Source organism: Poecile atricapillus, chromosome 1, assembly GCF_030490865.1.
Source record: "Poecile atricapillus isolate bPoeAtr1 chromosome 1, bPoeAtr1.hap1, whole genome shotgun sequence".
NCBI classification, from domain to species: domain Eukaryota; kingdom Metazoa; phylum Chordata; class Aves; order Passeriformes; family Paridae; genus Poecile; species Poecile atricapillus.
Genome location: NC_081249.1, coordinates 144,283,978 through 144,303,937, shown reverse-complemented (window position 1 = coordinate 144,303,937; position 19,960 = coordinate 144,283,978). Strand labels below are relative to the sequence as shown.

General features: G+C 38.4%; 1 protein-coding gene across 5 annotated transcripts in view; it reads right to left on the bottom strand.

Annotated features, from left to right (window-relative positions):
• The window catches only part of MGA (MAX dimerization protein MGA), a 59,082-nt gene that overhangs the window by 24,212 nt on the left and 14,910 nt on the right, over positions 1-19,960 (bottom strand). For 4 of the 5 annotated variants that reach the window (XM_058832617.1, XM_058832592.1, XM_058832609.1 and 1 more), the window contains exons 3-14: positions 15,232-16,162; positions 14,813-14,900; positions 14,576-14,671; positions 11,891-12,019; positions 10,449-10,547; positions 8,410-9,047; positions 7,443-7,800; positions 6,342-6,565; positions 5,353-5,493; positions 4,856-4,931; positions 2,964-3,484; positions 1,208-1,505 (exon numbers count right to left, since the gene is read on the bottom strand). In XM_058832617.1, the coding sequence (XP_058688600.1) occupies positions 1,208-1,505; positions 2,964-3,484; positions 4,856-4,931; positions 5,353-5,493; positions 6,342-6,565; positions 7,443-7,800; positions 8,410-9,047; positions 10,449-10,547; positions 11,891-12,019; positions 14,576-14,671; positions 14,813-14,900; positions 15,232-16,162 (3,599 nt within the window). The remainder of the gene's footprint in view (positions 1-1,207; positions 1,506-2,963; positions 3,485-4,855; positions 4,932-5,352; positions 5,494-6,341; positions 6,566-7,442; positions 7,801-8,409; positions 9,048-10,448; positions 10,548-11,890; positions 12,020-14,575; positions 14,672-14,812; positions 14,901-15,231; positions 16,163-19,960) is intronic. The other variant, XM_058832627.1, reaches the window with a different exon arrangement.

Here is a 19,960-nt window from a genome sequence, read left to right as displayed (position 1 = left end):
AGACTGGATGGAACCAATTTAACCGATGGAAATTAACCCGTTATGAAGATCCTTTACCTCATCCCTTTCTCTCCAAGGGATTCTCCAGAATACTGCATTTACATCACCCCAGATGCCTACAGATGAGTTTAACAGCATAGAGGTTATGGAGCAAGACCAACTTAACTGCAGTTATTTATTTGTGTATACAGCATTTTTAGCCCAGACTATGCCAGAACTGGTACTTTTTCCTTAAATCACATATGCAGCAATGACTTCACCCATCAGTGAAATACAGCCAACTCTTTCACATTGCACAAACACATAAAACAACAAGTTTTATTATGGGACAAGAAAAACAACACACCCATTTACACAGCAATGAAAATTTAGGCAGAAAGAAAAAAAATAATCAATCAGAAATTAAAGTTTTTCCAGGACACAGGTAACATCCTTTTCCCTTGCAAAGCTTCTTCAGATCTTTAAATAATGTGTGGGATTATGTGGATGTGTACTGGATTTCTCTTTTTCAAGTTGTGCAAAATGTAATAGTTAGGGGCATCTTCCTCCCTTGCCACACTGGGGTAACCAGTACCAACTCAGATATAAAAGTAACTCATGAATCTTCCAACCTGGTTTGTTTTCTGTTTTTTTAAACTCTAGGTGCTGTCTAAATCCAACCCTGTTTAGCTTGTGAAATCCAATGAGATTAGAGGCTGGCGTGGTTATTTGGCTGCACACCTGTTGCTTCGCTAATCCAGATTTGGACCATCTTGTCTTTCACTGCTGCTTCACACGTCTTTGGTGGTCACAAGAATTATGAGTGAAACATCAGCAGAAAATCTAACAGCAAAGAACCACGTATTAGTGATACTTTACTCATTTGAAGTTAATCTATGTTTGATGAAAAGCAATTAAAAATGATAGTAATGGAACTCCAAACAAAAACCCCAGTTAATATTTGGAGAGTCTCCATCCACTCTCATCTCTTGAAAATACGCTCTAGTAGCATTGATAAAAGAACTAATAGTCAACATCTGTAATCTTACTCTGAAGTCAAAATAAAACTTTCTGCTTTGAAGAGGTTATTTATTGCAGAGGCATCTTAGGTAGGCAATGCAGCCAAAGGCAGCATGCACTGTTGCACAGAAATCAACATTAATGCTGTACACTCAGTCTGTACTTCAGCTTCACGCAATTTAAAACACAGTAATAAGTTCCAACCTACCTATCTCTCTCTGTGCTGGGACATGGGTTTTCAGAGTCGTCACAGTGGGGGTTGAAGTAGTGCTGGTGGAAGATGTAGTTTTAGGAGCTGATGTTGTGGGCCCCTGGACTGATGGTGTCCCAGAAGCAGGAGTTTTAGCACTGGGTGCTACCTTGGAGATCACTGTACTGAGGGCTGCGATATCAAGTACTGTGGGCTGCAGCCTGCCTGTGATATAAGCTGCTAGCCGATTGGCAGGATGTAATGCCCCCATCTGTCCCAAAAGCAGTTTGGCCTGAGGATACCTTTTATCATTAACCTGAAAAAAGGGGAAAAGGGAAACTTTGTGAAAAGAATGCTAATTCACCACTTCTGGAGAAGTGTTTCATTCTGTGGGACTTCTAAATGTCCTTCTCAAAAAACCATTGCAGTTCTGAATGGGAACTCCTAATTTCCTTATTGCCCAGGAAAATTTCAAACAACTCTTCTTTTATCTTTGTAATACAGATTTTAAGTGCTGCTCAGACTCTCACATAACACCAGAGAGTCCCAGGAACATGTGAAATCACTGAAATTAGACAAGAGTGAACCTAGCACCTGTTTTTCCTGTCCCCTACTATGCTGTAGTCCTGAATAAAAATAGGTTCCCTAATTGAAGGACAATTTTGAATAAAATTCTCAAACCTAATTAAGACCTAGCATCACAAAAGAAAGAATACTGATGACATATACATTGAGACAAAACTCTAAAAGAGCTTTTAAAAGCTGCATCAACTTTTTCCCTTAACCACGCTGCTGTTTAATACTGTAATTAAGGTATGATGTGCTCCCTAACTTCAAATTCCAAGTTGTAGTGGTAATGGACTGCACAGGAAAACACCAGAACAACTTGCTGAATGTCAGACTTTATGCCTACTGGACAATGGGAAGTTTTAGTAGTGTTGCATTTTGCTTTTGTTTGATAATACCTTCTAAAAGCCAAATGCATTTAAAACACTACAAAATAAACAGTAGTTTTATTGATCAACTTTTATTGAAGGTAAGAAATCTCCTAATCTTTTTCTCTCCACCAGCATCTCTTTCTGAGGGTGTCATATCTGCAAAGTGTCATGAAAAGTCTCATTTTTTAATTCATATGATTTTCCTCTAAGTGGTTTTACTATAACCACAAATAGCTACAATGGAAAAAGATCTTCATTCTAACCTTGAAGTTCCTACTATTAATTCTTAACACCATGTCAGCAACATAAAACTGAAGGGAAAAGACACTTTGAATTTAGGATTATGAAGTCTCTTGATGAAAAACATATATTCTACAAAGAGGATTCAGGCTGTTAGTGAAAATTAAAAGTAAGCTGTAGCAAAAAGCAATTTAATGTTGACATTTTCATTTTAAAGTTTTGTCCCAGTGTATACTTCCCCAGAAAATATTCTTTCTGTGGACTCATACAATCATTCATTTAGAAGCATTATGCATCAAATGCACCTTCAGAGGGTTTTACAAATAATTAAAAAAAACTTGAAAGAGATTCAGCACTTGGGTCAACAAGACCCAAATTGCCAAAAAGACAAATTAAATCATCAGATTTCAAGATTCCAATCAGATTTCCTGTTATAGAGTAAATCTTGAAAGGGACAAGCTTATGGAGAGGAATGCCACCAGATACCAAGAACTCTTGTCTGGACAGGCAAGAGACATATTAAAGAGTGTTCTCCCCTTCTAGGAGTTCTGGATGAAACTGCATCTAATCTCCACAGTAAAGGCAGAGGGACCCACCTGAATCAAGCCCGAGGGGCTCGTATTAGCTTTGCATTTGTAGACAACCAGCTTTCCTGCAGGAGAAACCCCTGCATAAAAAGGCAAGCCTTTGCCCCCATGCAGCTTCTCCCGCAGTTTGTCCACTGGGTCTGCCCGCATGACCTTTACATTTTCTGAGTTATTGCATGACGCCACTGTGCTATCAGGAGTCTCCAAGACAGGGATCTCAGGCTTCTCATCCTTGTCCTGGCAGGATGGCACTGAAATTTTCACTCTGGAGGAGCAGACAGAAGGATGGTTCTCATCCTGGGCCTTGTATTCCGAAGCCAATTCAATAATGAAGCTACCCACTTTGAGGCACTGTGGCGTGTTACTGCTGGTATGCTGTGATAAGATGGTCAAGATCTTATTGTGATCTTCCTCCAAGTTGCAGTCAGAGATAATCTCGATAAGTTTGGTTGGTTCACCTTGAGTGGTGTGATGAACATAGGAGGTGGAGAAAGAGTCCCCCTCACTACAGGAAGAACACCAGCTTTTCTCTGAGAAAGAATTGAAATAGGTTTCTGCAATACTATGGCATTTTAAGCACCTGGATAGTCAAACAATTTCATTCTGCCCACACCTCCACCCTTAGCTCAGCTCAGCTGCAGGCCAACAGCAAGTAAAAGAACTGTTCAAAGCATCATTTCCCCTTGCAGAGCTTCACAGGCAAGCAAGAACTCACTGCAAAACTATTGTAACTATTTCTCAGGGATCAATCCCTGCAGCCATACCACGTCCGGATGTATCCCATTGCATCACAAGCTAAACAAAGATAGGTTGTTTCAATACATGGGTGAAAGTTCTCCAAACACACCAACATGATAGAAAAGCATCACTGGTTATTCAAGTGATGGCACTTTTCTCTTTGAGTCAGAAAAGCACCTGTGTCCTACACTGGCATGAGGGGACATGCCGCTAGCAGAACTGTCTTTTGCAGAAGATGTGTAAACAGAAGCATGACTTTTGTTGTCATTAGAGATACATCGTCCCTTTTTGCAAAACTGTAAGGATGTTGAGCCCTGTGTCCTGGCCATTTTAATTTCACCTATCAATGCACCAGCATTTTCAACTAATTGTATTATTTTTCCATTCCCATCCTTAAATGTAGCATATGCTGTTGTATACATTAAAGAATAAAAAAATCAGCTCAAAAAGGCAGATATGGTTCATTAGTGGATGACACAATGCCTCTAGTATAGGTCTCAGTTAAGGCTTGTAGCATGATCTGGGCCACTTCAGACTGTAAGAGAAACGGACGTCTAGCCTATTTCTTCAAGAGCTAGAATCTCAAACCCAGTATCTCTAACATGGAAAAACTTCAATCTTTCAACTAGAACTAAACAAATTCAACATCAAACAATTCCAAATAAAGTATAGGCGCTTCTTTGTCCCGTCCAGTTCTATATGAACAACATAAGAATCCCATCCTCCCAGTATTACTTGGATATTTAATTCTTCATCAACTACAGAGTGATAGTAAAGAAAAAAAAATGGGAGAAAAAAATACCCAGACAAAGCAAAACCATTCATTTCCATTCCTTTCGAAGTATCTAATCATGTCTTGACGACAAATGTGCTGTGCAGTTTTATATTTTACTGCTAAACAAGCTACTGGCAGCACTGGCCATTTTACACTTAGAGCAGCAGCAAGCACTGGGTATTTAGTCTGCTGTATCTCCATGTGACTCCCCCCAGCTGCTAAGAAAAAAGGAAACTGTATGCATGTTGTAAGATTTTTATTAACAACTGTAACAACTCCCCCAGCAAACAGACTTCTGTTTCATCAGTAGCTACTTTTTTTTTTAAGAAATACCACAAAAATGTGTAAGTACCAAAAAGTGGAATTATACTCCAGACTCGGCTCTTACCTCTTGATTTATTAGTGTCTTTGTCTACCTCATAGGTTGCCTTCTCAGGAGACCGAAGCTCTGGTTCATGCTCCTGCTGGAGGAAACAAATGCAAAAAAATATTCATCTATACATCTCACTTCCACACTAAAATTCACAGTGTAAAATGTACTAGTTCACCCCAAATCATAGAAACATGCTGTGTTTGACAGTGTTACAGGCTCCATCTTAGAAGGGCTCTATTAATATGAACATTAAATGAACATATAAGCCTTACATAATAATGCACTTGTGGCAGCCATGAATTTCCCCAAACAAGAAAATGCGTATCACAGTAACATGGTAAGTTTACCAGCACTGAAAAGTGATTTAGGCTCCACTTTCCACAGCCCTACCACCACCAAATGCAAGTCAAGCCCTCATGTCATGTGGGAGTTTCTGGGGAAAAAATTAATTCAACATTTTCAATATTTCTCCCTTTTCTATAATACACACTAGTTACAGTGTGACATCTTACCTTCACACTACAACTCTGTGAATCACTTCTGTCTTTCTGCTGCTTTTTATCCTCTCTCCTGTGCTCATAGGCTCGCACCCTTGCACAAGTCATTAAACTCTCAAAGTACACGTAGACAGGATCCTTGTCCTCTTCTCGAATCTCAAAGAAAAAAAAAGAGACAAAACCCTCTTTTCTCTGTTCTGGATGCACATTAGATTCACAAATAAGCTTTGCTTTCTAAAAACACTTCAACATAAATGCTTCAATAGTAAGAGTCAAAAGAAAAGTCCAGCATTTAAAGCTAGATCTGCATTCCCAGTACCATCACAGAGCTACCACCAGCTCCCTGAAATTCAAACCCATTCAGCTATTCTTCTAAGTGAAGAAACAAATCCTAAGTGTCAGGCATTCTTTTACATTATCTGGTATATACTAAATATCTACTCTGGGTATGTTTGTTCTGCAGATATAACTACACTCCACTCTATGGCTGCTTTTCCTCTACTGCTGTTGGTGCTTTTGTCTGATACTAAGGTGAGGCGAGACATAAAGCCAGATTCTTAGAACACTGGAAGTGAAACCTCAAGAAAGAACAAAAAACAATATTCCAGAACTACACTGAATACTCTGTGCCTGTATCAACATTTTCTGAAGTAATTCATATTTAGACAGGCTACATTATGTAGCTAATAAGTTTTACAAACATCACAGGACTAAAAGTAATTTTGACAAAAATAGCATATAGTACTATACTTTAAATGAGGCTATTAGTGAATCATAATCACCTTCCACCATCTCCATACTGCTACAATAAATTCTCAACATAAGATGAACATAATAAAGATCTGTATACTATCAATCCATCCTAGCTTATCAACACATCTATAGGCAGTCAGTCCTAGGCTTTCACCTCAAACTTCTTCAAAATTGCCTAGCACAGAAGCTTTTGGCAGTATCTGTTTTAATTTTCAGTACAAAAAACCCATGCATCTCTTTTTTTCTCTTACCACTGGATTGGGTCTAGGAGTGTATACTCTGCCTGGTTTTGTCCCACTGGAAGATCTGTTCTTACTAGGAAGCAAGACCTCTGGGTTGGGCAGTACCATAGATTTAACTGGTTCCATAACAGATGGTGTTGGGACATAAATTGGCTCTGGATCTACTTCACCTTCCACTTTCACCCACAATGGACAATTCCTAACAGGTTGTTCTGGCTCTGAGTCACAGATAGCTGAAAAAGAAGATAAAAAACAAGAATTACTTACAAATAAAACACCATCTAACACAGAAGTAACAGAATTTTTTGTTTGAGTTTGAGGTCTACCCATGCAACAATCACTAGTCCAAACTGCCAGAAAATACTGTTTGCTTTTCTTGCCTCAAATTCTAGTCAAAAGTGACTGGGATTTGTCCACAAGGAATAAGATATGTAAATAGAAATGTTTCTATGTTAATCCTCATTTCTCACTTCTACTGTGACAGAAGATCTGCAAAACCACTGAAAATTAGTGACCTCCACTGATGCTTCATACTGAAAAAATATCCCAGGCCTATATAGTATGGCTATATGGAAGAATTAATTTATTCCAGTAGAACACCAGAGAATACTTTGTTTTAGCTATTGCTAAAAGTATTGTTAGGAAGAAACTAAAAATGTAAATTCATGGGCAGCTTCTACCAATCTGGTTTTCTGAGCATACTTCAGGCCAGATCTGAAATTACCATAAATGACTAGACTTTCAAGGAACTCTACAGCTATATACAGCAACTGAAAATGCAGGTCTAGATACTGACTTGTTGACAGGTAAAGATAATGCACTGTAGCAGTGAACATTACCAACAATGACAGCAGTAATTATCCCATATCCATAGTCCTTAAAGACATTTGGAGAGTTGAACAACAGTTTAAACTACCAAGAAGAAACTCCAACTATTTGATACAATAAATAACTACACAGTGCCCAAAATGCTGATCACATAAGAATTAATAAAAATAAAAATGTTATTTGCTGCAAGCTGGATTTAGAAATGGTATCACTACTACATCCTAATAAAAAATGCCCACCAAGTTTGGTGGTTTGCTCTAAGTAATCTCCACCAATACTCACTGTACTCCACCCTTTTTCTCTTCTTCCTATCCTTCTGCTTCATCTCCTCTTCTTCCCCATCCCCCTCTTCTTCCACATCTTCATCATCCTGCTGTTGTCCTTGTGTTCCAAACAGCACAAGATTTCCACGAACAGCCTTTTTCATAATTTTCTTATGTTTTGATCCTCCCTTCACCAGCAAGACCCTTCTCTTGAGGCAAGTACACCCAAACATGCAGTCTGGCCTGCGGCAGTGGGTAGGCTGACGTTTCTCCAGTGCCAGACTGGCACATATGCAGCCCAGTCGGCAGAAATCGTTGTTGCAAGGAGGTGCTCGTCGTCTTATTATCTTGTGGATAGGTTTGTTCTTAAGAGATGCCTAAAAAAATTTTTAAAGAAGTATAAACTTCATATTTTAGTAAGAGGAGCATTTTAGAAAATTATATCAAGCATATGCAAAATGGCTATTCTACATTCATTTAGAAAACCCCTCAAGCTACATTGTTAACGTACAAAAACTTGTCCTCTACATGACAAAAACGAAAAAAAAAACCCCAACAAAACAGAGTTTGGATATGAAGTATTTTTAGAGGCAACTGGAGACAGCAATACCATCCTGATAATAAGCAGGATGTGAAAAGAGCAGAAGTTATCATGTGACAACCAGGTTACATGACCAGGATTTTCTTGCAGTTGGCTCAACTGAAAACATTAAAATGAAAATTGCAAGGAAATGCAGTTACTGAATAACAATTATATTAACCTAAATTAATTTGTATCAATATGCTATAATCACAATTAGTTTTTTCTCATGCTGCTAAGTTAGCACTCCTCAAGTTTTACTGCAAAGACTACACCACAGAGGAATCTCGTGCTTTATCATGATTCTTAGCAGCTTCAGTCTTATTTTCTGCACTTCTATGCAACATCCATAAGTGGTCAGATTAAAAAAAGCAACAGTAGAGAAAATAAACTACTACAGATTTACCTGAGCTGTAAGCAGTGTTGCCAAAGAGATGTCTGCTCGCTCTTCTGTAATATAGGTCCGTGGTTTCCCATCCCAAAGAGCACAGTCTTCCAAGTCCATTAACTTCACTTGAGATTTAGACAAGCCTGGTGGACGAGGTGCTTGGTGATGCTGTGGTGCTTGACGCAAACTAATCTGTTTTGGAAATGTATTTTCATCCACAGTTGGCGGCACAAGACCATCTGCCTGATTACTCAAACTGCTAGCAGACTTAGCAGACTTTTCCCCTGACGCTGATGAGTTCTGTTTCTGCTTTGCAGGAAAAGGTGAAGGCAGAATAGGTTTGTAAGATCTTACTCTGTTTGCAGACGTCTGTCTGGTTTGAGTCTTTGTTTTCCTAGAGGTAGATGATGGAGGAACGGGCTTCAATGTGTAAGATGTTGATGGAATTACAGTGGACTGCTTCTTTAAAACACTGTCAAGTGTTCGAACATAGCTAGTGCTCTTAGTGGGAAGCTGATACACCACAGGAGAAGCAGGAGTGTTAGAAGAAAATCCCATACTTGTTTCCATCAATTTCCCTTCATTTTCCAGGTACTCATCCAGCTTGTCACTACAGAACGCTGAGCGATTCTTCAATGAACCTTCTGAACTGCCACCTAAAAAAATGAGAAGCACTTTAACTTGTGGAGTTAAATCTTATAATAAGCAAACACAGTAGGATATGTAAATACATCTCTAAAAAATGCACTCTTCTACGAGAACTGTATATAATACAGGCACAACAAATATAATCTATTCTGAAACACAACCAGCAGCCTGCACAACTGTTTTTGTGGATATCTTACACGTGTATTTGTGGTGGACTGGCCTTGGCTGGACTTCAGGGTCCCACCAAGCCACTCCATTGCTCACCTTCTCAGCAGAATGGGGGGTTGGAAGTAAGCTGCAAAAAAACCTCATGGGTCAATATAAAGGAAATTTAATAAAGTAAAAGCAAAGGCTGTGTATTGAAGCAAAGGGAAATAAAAGATTTATTTTCTGTGTCCCATTAGCAGGTGATGTACAGGCACCTCTTGGGAAGCAGGGCTTCAGAACAAGTAGTACTTACTCCAGAAGACAAACATCACAAGTAACAAATGCCCTCTCTTCTTCTCCATTCTCTTAAGCTTTTATTGCTGAGCAGACATACAGTATGGAATATCCCCTTGGTCAGTTTGGGTCAGCTGTTCCATGTCCCCTCCCAGGATCTTGTCCACCCACTGGCTACTGCTGAAGGGGAAGTGTTGAGAGGCAGCCTTGGTGCTTTCTGAGCACTGCTCAGCAGTAGCCCAAACACTGATCTTTTCAGCTTTCCAGCTGCCAGTACACAGCACAGCACTGTGAGAGCTGCTGTGGAGAAAATGAATTCCAGCTCAGCCAGACCCCACACAGCATTCACTCACAAAAACACTACAGGCCTTCTGTGACTCTCCTCTTACTTTATTTGTCCTGAACACCTGGCCTACCTGATCAGCGCAATGTATCTGGAACAGTGCAACACAGCACTGTAGAGAAGTGCAGAATGTACAATATCAATATTTAATCTAAAGTAATATATTGACGAATTTTCAACAATCCATTTGAGGTATGGCAAAATAATCAAATACGTGAGGGCCATCTGCTCTAACTGGAGTTAAAAATACATCAATATAAATGAAAATTACTCAGGTTCATTAGGGACCCTGAGGCAACAGAACTCCGGAATTACCGTACTTCCATATGAACTCAAAACTCAAAAACCAAACCAAAACTATGACAGCTTTTATCTTCACACAAGCCTACTGTGTAAAACAGAACACGTGTTTTTATTTTACTCGACGTTTCTCTCTTCCCTTACTAATCTCCATTCTGACTATGGAATCAGTACTAAAACATTCCTTCATCATAACAGTCTCAATATAAAAAAAATACCTCTCTCATTAAAACACACACAAATACCAGATTGCAAGGTCTGTGGAAGGTCAAGAAAATGGCCACATGTTGGAAATGTACATTGATCTCTCTCTTAATTTTTTTACCTTCATTTTTAGAAGCACCATGAAGCTTCCCTCGCCAGCCTTTGATTTTTGTGAAATCATTTGTTTTTCCTGTCCTGGAAACAAAAGGAAATCCAGTATCTGAAAAAGAAGAAAGCTAGCCTCAGTTTATGAACCAAGTTTAATTGCATCAATGTCTTAGCAAACTCTCCTTACTCCTTTTCAGGGACAGGTGAACAGTAGTAAAATCAATATGTTTGAAGCAACTTGATCTCTACTTTTTTTTTGTTTTAAGTAACAGAATACTTAACAAGAAGGCCAAGCTTCCTGTAGAGTTCTACTCTATGGCCGAGCATCTGCTATTCCACAGAAAAAGTGTTTCCTTTATTTTCAGTTTTAGCCTCCTTAGCAATGTGCTAAAGCAGTTGGCTCCAAAAGTCTAACGGGCCAAACAACTAATTAGTAGGCTAAAATCGAAGAGGCAGGTTTTGAGCTCATACTACAGCCTCACTCAGTAAGAGTAATTTGCTTGTCTCCCCTCAGTTGGGCCAATGACTTTTATAACACCTGCAGAAACTTCATTTAATGTTCGCTGTTCTGTCAAATTCAGATGAGGGACATGGACAGTAAATAACCACAAAAAGGCAAACAATTACATCTTTGTCAAGTTATGCATCAACTGTAGGAGCTAAGATGGGATGTAACAATCCTAACAGTGATCTGTGTGGCCATTTAACATACTCTTAGGCTAGAAATAACTGCATTGGACACTATGCTGACTGAGGTCTTCTGAATTGAATCTTCCCCTCCTGCAGTGTAAACAATCTGAAATTCAACTGCCTCTACCAGCTCCAAAAAGCAGCAGATTAAGAAAGACATAAGTAATCAAAATATTACAGTGGAATAAATAGTTAAGCAGAAGACAGATAAGCACATAAGCTATACTTTGTCCATCCAGTTCACTCTACCAACAGTATGAGAATCCTAGTCACAGTGTGAGAAATACACTTGTTCGGATATCAAGCAAGTTTCAAAAAGAACAATCAGTCACAACTTTTGTAACAAATAATTATCATGAAGTTATAGGGTAGCGCCCATGTGGCATCTCAAGGTCTTCTGGAAAATACTGATACTCATCTCTGTGAAAGACAACTTTTTGTTTGTTTGTTTGGTATGTGAGCAACATCAGACAAATTCAGATTGCTTAAACTTTTTCTAAGGAATTTGAGAGGTCAGTATAAAACAGATACTATGAGTGGATGACATCCATGACAAAACAGGAACCCTCAAAATAATCCAGCCACAATTACTCAGGACTCCTTGCCCAGTAACCACAAAATGATCTAAGGAAGTTCTCCTATTTTGTCCTTTTAGTATCATTTTAATCTCTTTAGATACCAAGTTGAAAAAAACAGCCATTCTCTCCTTGTTGATAATAAAAAGGCAACACTTGAGATATTACAGCAAATTCACATTCTACCTACCTGGGGAATTGGGGTTGGTACCTGGATAGCTCCACAGAGAGTAATTTGAGTAGGAAAGAGGAAGTTGCACGCCCAAATATTTCAAGTCAATGCTCATTGTTGGGTCCACAGAATTCAACTTCAGTCCCACTACAAGAAACAAGTAACAAGAAATGTCTCAATGCAGCAAGATGTTAGTAAAAAGAAAATCAGCTATTCACTAAAAGATAAACCATTCAGTTACCATGGGCTTTTCTGGCATTCCCTCACCATTTTAAGCGACTTGAAAAAAAGCATTAATGCCATAACAGTTACTTACATTGGATTTATAGCAGGTATAAATTAAAGAGCATTTTACACAATGGGAATTACTTTTCATAGTTTTTTTGATTGCTACTGACGTTTTCACAGAAATTTATTAACCACCATGCCAGTGCTGTAATAAATCTCGTAATAAAACCTTTTATCTGCTTTTCTGAGTAAGTCAACACCATTTACATCTTTGAAGGCTAGAGTTACTCTCTGAACCCAGCTCAGCTGACTGACATTCATATCCCTAAGTTATCAAGCCTGCCAGCAGTACTTGCACATCCCCTTTGGTACTGAGTTAAACTTGTGCAAGAACATATATAACACATACATCAGCTTCAACCAGCAATAAGAGACAACAAACCACATTTTAGCTCTGAAGAATGTGTGTTTGTTTGACTGTTATGATATAAATATGAGTTTAGACAGTGATATTAGGACTCATTTGGTCCTGAAACAGGGGAAAATGACTATAAAGAAACCTAAAATCTGTGTTGTTAAAAGCACTGAAGCATTTGTAGTGGCATCAACGCGTTCCTTCATTAACAACCCCAATATACTCAAACTGAAAGATGTAACTGGTAGCAAAAGTCATTTCTGTCAATGGCAGAACAAATACAGATACAGAAGTGCTGAGAAAAGTAAAAGCTAGGAAAATTGATATTGCACCTTTTTAGAAAATATTGTTACACCGAATTCAAGAAATCACTGTCAATCAAATTCAGCTCACAGCCGTGAGCTGAGAACTTTTATTTTGATTTTCAGCTACAGAAACTTAGAAATGTTGCTCCTGTTGCCCACAAGTTTGAACTGAATACATTAAATGTATACATATTGAAACTGAGAATGTAGGACTTGACAAGGCTCAAGAAACAAAGTTGTATTTGCACATACAGTGGAAACCTTGTGCATAAACACATTTATGTTCACAAGTGGAAACACAGTGACCAGATTACTAGCAGCCTGAAAACAATTGACATGAAACAAATCTCAGCCATGGTTATTTAAATTGTGATATTAAAATTAAATATGTTATATTGTTATCACAGACAGTCTAGTGAGATGTAATTTTCATATCTACATAGGGAAAATGAGAAGCAAATCAATCTGATGTTTTGTATAAAAACAAGCCAACTGACAAATGTCAAGATGCCATCCATTTCTTTTTTTCTATTCAAATGAAATGGAAAGAGTAGAGATTTTATTTTTCTTTACACTCCCTTCTGTCACCTGCAAAAACAAGCTTCTTTGTTTTACGCTCAAACAAAAATAAGAACATCACACATGCACAAAATATATTTTTTTCAATTTAGGATCATGCAGTAAAAAACACCCAAGACAAAACCCAAGAGGATGAGCCCAAGCGCAACACGGAATGACCGCAGGCAGCCAGAGGAGAACAAATGGTAACAGTTAAGTATTATGTCAATACTTAATGTATTGACATGTATCACATGGTTACCAAGACACTGTAATTTTATGATACTTTTTCTGGGTAAAGGTAACACCTAGGAGGTCCACAATAAAATCCTAAAATGGCTTAACATCACTAGCTCTCATCATACACCATGTATAAACCATTCAAAACAATCCAATGTTCTTCACCACAGAAGCTCTGTGAGGGCCCAGAACAGCTGCTATGACAGCCCAGATCAGTATCTGGAGTGTCAATCCCACAGTGTTACAGTTACATATTTGACACATTCAGGGCCAGAACGTCAGGAGTATGAAGTACAATGTTTCCATGTGTATCAACAATTTCATCACCTGATGCCACGTTAATGTCATTGGTCTCAGGACTATTACTACTGCTGATGACTTTCTACATCATCAGCAGAGAGAACATTAAGCTCCACTCTGTGGATCCTGGACTCTCCTCCAGCTACCTCAGGATAACATTGTATATAAACAGAAGACCACAAACTACGAGTAAGTATTTGTAGCGCTTGGCCCTTTCACATGGCTAGTGAACAGGATGAACGGACACAAGGAAATAAGGACTCAAATCACAGTAAACGTAATCTTGGTTAAACACTGCTGGATCTCTAGCTCTTCTACTCACCAGGAAATGCCTACTTTTATGAAGGAGTAAAACCAACTCTATCTGCTTTCAACTAGGTTTAGGTCATTACAAAACAGGCAGTGTTGGAAGGCTCAGCAACTTCTGCAAGAGGCACACAACACGCAGACTCCTGCTCTCCTGTTGGAGATTTAGGAGTCACCTTTTGCCACCTCCACATTTTCTAGTCTGCAACAAAAATGTGTGCAGATGAAAAGCCAGGTCCCAGCTGTATTATGTAGGCATACACAGTTATTGGTGCCAGTAGGAAATTATCAGCTGAGTATGACTAAGTGTAATGATCAACCAGGTGCATCAGTATGTACACGACCACTCACCTTCCTGAAGGCTAGGATGTATTACTTGTTTATGCCTCAAGGTCTTCAGCTCTTCCATCAACTCTTTTTCCAGTACTTGTATTCTTGCTTGACAATCTACTCAAAAAATAAGAAAACATATTAAAAAAAATGCCACGCAAAAAAACGGACTTAATTTTTCAGTGTGTCTTTACAAATTCCCTTTTTGCAGGGAAGAGCCACTCACCAAAAATAAAAAAAAAAAAAAAAAAAAGGTACCTGGATCACTTGTAGTCAACAGGGGAGCCTGAAGATTCTGTGACTCTTCTCCACCAGTTCTATCAACAGTGTTAATATCAAGAGCTTCCTATATACACGAAGAGCCTTGAGTAAGTTAAGATACCTTAAAACACTTAGATGCAAAGTAGGCCACATCAAATATCACCAAATTATTCAAAGTGTGAGACTGTTTCATAAACAAACATGCATCCTTTTATACAGAACTCTAGACCCTCTACCTTTTCCTAGGCTGCAAGAAGTAAGACCATATTATGAGTAACACAGGGCAAAAATAAGAGCAGATTCAGAAAGAGGCCACAAAACTCCAAACTCAGTTTAAAAGAAAATATAACCTCAGCTTGTAAGCACAAAGGCTTTAAAAGGTTTTTGAATTTTATTCCACAACAATGAGGTTTTACCTTTGATGCAAAGGACACAAAAAGTACACCGTCAACATCTTCAAGGTCCGGTTTAACATCTGGAAGGATACTCCCAGGCCCCAGAGAAGTGTTCTTGCTTGCTACTACATTTTTCCCAACACCTTTAGGTGGTCGACCAGCCTTGGAAATTTTCAGTTTCCGGGGCCTTCCTCTTTTATTTGTAACTGATGATAGAGTGCTTTGATTGTTACCAGAGCCTTTGAGGGACATAGGGCTCTTCAACATGCCAGGCCTTTTTCTGCCACAGATCTCTTTATCTGGAAAGTCACAACTTACTGAGCCCCTGAGATTAAAATTAGGTGATTTGGATAGAGTCCACTGGGCCTCTCCGACTGAACAGTATTTCTGTGACATTTTACTCCCAGGAGACTCTTTCTTCATAACTAACTCCTCAGGCACAGTCACTTCGCCTGAGCAAGAGTCTTTGTGATTTTCGAAACACACGGGCAAGGAATCTACGATTGCACTCAAAGGGGATTTATCCTTCTTGCAAGAAGAAAGCATGGTCTGTGGCAGCTCAGATATCTTCACTGTGCTCTTTGTGACTGCACAAGGTTCCAAATAGACCACAGGCATCTTACCACTATCCAGTTTTAACATTTTTGCTTTGGCAACACCTGAAGGAGTGGTTAGCATACGCTTCCTAGACCTGAATTCTCCATCAATTCCATCTGTTTCACGGCGTCTCATTAGGTGTTTCTGTACAACAGGATCATCATCGTCAGTGTTGGAAAATTCATCAGTTTCTTCATCTGTGTCTTCCTGTTTCACAGTAATTCCTTGTGTGCAAATATTTGACTCGTAGTCATAGTCATCTACTGGCTCTTCTTTAATGACTACATTGAAGTGTCCATTTGGGTCCAACGGAGATGCCACACGGGAATTGCTTTCGTAACTGCTAGCAATGGGACTGGGGTGGAAGGGAGGGGACAAAACCAAAATATAATGTAAGATCTTTATCAAATCTCCTTTACCAAAATTCCACCACCTCCCATAGTTTTTGGTTATATCGCAAAAAGCTTCTAAAATGCTCTCAGACATAAGTCTGCTAAATAAACTGTCATTTACCCGCTTACATTTTTAGAAGCACTCAAGAAACCCCAAGAAATGGCCATTATTAAGAACAATCCGACTTCTTATCTGAAGGCAGCAGCACAACTTCCTTCCCTACTAATATCAGGGTGACATTTGCACTTTTTCTTCTTTTACTCAGCATGAGCTTATTCTTAGCTGTCATATTTGAAATGCTCAGAACTGGCCTTAGTGTGCTGTGTGTCTCATTAAGACAGTAAAGCCATTGTGCTTGCAAGTAAGAAGCCAAGTGAACCCTTAAAGCATCAAAATTTTAGTTAATGCACCCTGAAGCCACATACAGACAACTCCTAAATTCAACTGTTGTTTGAATACTTACTGAATACTAATATCCTACTGAATCCTGCTGCATTTGCCGCTAGGTCTGAGCCCTAACCTAACCAGAATTCAAAATACCATGCATCAGATACTGAAGACTAACAGTACAGGCAGCTCATAATGGGCTTCTTTGAAGGCCAGACACATGAGTCAAAGAACTACAGTCACCAGTTTTCTCCAGTGTACCAAAACCTGGCTCCTTGTCATAAGAGAAAACTGCTAAGGTATGAAGCCAGAAACACATATCCAGAATAAAACTCAGAAAAAAATGTCAGAACTTATTTACTCAACATTTCACATAGTATTCCAAGAACACCTTTATACATATTATATTATATACTACATATAATTTAATTACATTATTATTGTCAACTTTGTGTTATTAAAATTCTATTAAAGTAAAATTATTTGTTAATGACAACAATTTTAAGTAAAATTTAACATAATTGTAGGACTAATATATTATGTAGAGAGTGAATATTACTTTACATATAGTTGATGTATATATGAATGTGTACCTATTTTATCGTTAATATTGTCCATCCCTACCCCTTCAAAGGAGTGCTAAACCCAGTTGAACCCACAGCTGGGATTGAGAAAGGCAAAAAGAAGTGGAGGAAGAAGCTGCTTCCTTCTTGTGTAGACTGAGTACATACTTAAGGAAGAAGAGCAGGGACACACAAGATTCACAACACGGAGCTGGGAATACTTCCCTCATGAAGAAACACTGCAGTATTAAAAACGGGAGCTGACAGTCAAGGTACAAATGTATATATTTACATACCAAATTCTAAAGAACAAGAAAATCTATCTAGAAAACTTGTTGCAATTCATAAGGACACTAATGTAGTGTCCTTATGTAAGTAACCAGCATTAAGCTTAAAGCAAAAACATGACTGCTGAAGGAATGGCAGGCAGCAGGACACTGGAATACCAGTCCTGTTTTGTCTACTGTTTTCACCAGACAATGAGTTTTCTATTAGAAATTTTCTAACCTTCATTTAATGAATAATGTGAAATGTAAGATTAAAAAGCCTTTCTTGGTCAGTGAGTTTATTGCGAGAGAAATTCAAAGACAGACTACTTACAAGTTACCGGCAGCTGAAAATCTTGCCACAATACTAAACTAAGAGGTTGATTCAGGGCAGTAAATCCACAATTTAAGTGAGTATTATTAAGACTCGTCTGCTCTGCTACTTTAAAATTCTTGAAGATCAAGAGGCAAAAAATCCTGGCAAACTTGCAGGCCAGGAATAAATTTCTCATCTGAGTTCTATCATTTCCAGTTGGAAGCCCAGTGAAGCCTGGAGTTCTGTAGACTTCTTCTCCTTTCATCTATTGCAAAGTATACACATGTAAGTTAAGGATTAGCTTTCTGTTTGGGACAGTATCCAAACTAAAAAGCCCTGCTGTAAAACTGAAACTTCTAAACATAAATATTGTTTTATTCTGCATAATGCAACCATAAGCCAGTGGTGACAAGAGTGAAGTATGACCCATGCATGTATATGCATGAGAAGATAAAGGATGTGCACAAAATGTTGTTTTTAAATTCTGATACAATAACCAACTTCTCAAAGAATAAAGAAGTTGCTTTTTAGCACTGAAGCAATTTCATCTGGCCTTTAGTTTCTGAAGTTATGTGCAACATAAGTAGTCACAGAAACTCCTCTTCCTCTAATTATGGGAAGATGAGTCAAAGAAGTTTTTCCTCTCACAGAATGACTAGGTTGGAAGAGACCTTCAAGATCATCAAGTCCAACCCAGCCCTAACACCTCAACTACACCATGGCACCGAGTGCCACATCCACCCTTCTTTTAAATACCTCCAGAGATGGTGACTCCACCAGACCCCCGAGCAAACCATTCCAATACTTTATCACCCCTTCTGTAAAAAACTTTTTCCTAATATTCTACCTATATTTCCCTTGGCGCAGCGTAAGACTGTGTCCTCTCGTTCTGTCAGTTGTTTCCTGGAGAAAGAATCAAATCCTCAATCCAAGATCAAGTAAAAATCGTAAAATAGTGTCTTAATCAGCTCTTTCTTTACTTGATATGAAACAGTGCTCCTATTTAAACCAACTTTCTTATAGCCCAAGTAATGTATTTGGTACCCTTGCAATGTAACAACAAAAGCGGAGAGACTGCCTTTTTGGCTTTTCCCAGATTAAAAACCATTACTTATTTTTTGAAAGTACAAAGATAATTTTATTTTTTTGGTACATCATTTTAAAATACACTGGGGAGAAGTTGGAGGGAGAGTCTGATTTCTTGTGGAATTAATCTAGCAATCTATGGCAGAGGTTTGAAGGATAATCACTTGCCTTTCTCCCCCAAAAGAAAGGCAAGAAAGTAAAAAAACTCAAACTGTCAAGACTAAACACAAGAAAACTAAATTAGAATAACGAGACTAATGAAGCATTAAAAATCCCACTGATTTTTTGTTTTTGAAGGAGAACATTCAAAAGGCCTCAGAAAGGAAAAGGAGTACATAAGCCTGTAAGACTTAAGAACCAGTAAAGTTTGTTTGTGGTACCTTCCACATGAGTGGAAGTATGTCCAGGAGTATGTCCAGGAATAAGCATTTCTACTGAAGCATCCACAACTCAAACATCTATTTTCTTTACAACACACTTAGTTAAACAAAACATACTATAAGACCACAGAAGCAAAAGGAAAAAACCCACACAGTGCCTTGGATAAAGAAAACAATCCTTTATTTCTGAAGTTCTCTAATAACTCAGGATTAAAATTACTGTTAGGTATATGCAACCTTTTACATGGTTCTATTATCAAAAATGCCAGAAGAATTGAGTACTGGTGGGGAGTATCACCCTCAACAGCACTAAGAAACCCACCTCTTTTGCAGAGGATTATCTGAGGTAGCAGTTACCAACTTGCTTCTCACTCAAACCTAAACTCAGCAGAAATCACTACCCTGCCTAAAAGCAAGATAGTGCCTATCAAGTACTACCTACTAAGAGCTTGCCCACCACAAAAAACAACAACAAAAAAAAACAACCACCCAAACAAAACCACAACTGCCCAGTCTTCATTAATATGTAAATATTAATGTGTTTGGTTCGATAAATAAAAATGCCATACTCTCAGTGCTGTCCTTGAAAAGCTGACATATTTCTAAACTCAACTGTATGGCATGAAGACACTGTGGACAGGTAAGAAGAAAGGAGGAGAACTAATGTTCTGAAAAACTCCAGCACTTACAATGATAGTTTTGTCATTTCTTGGGTAAGATCAATTTTCTCCTTCCAAGTAAAGAATTTGACTTTTCCACACA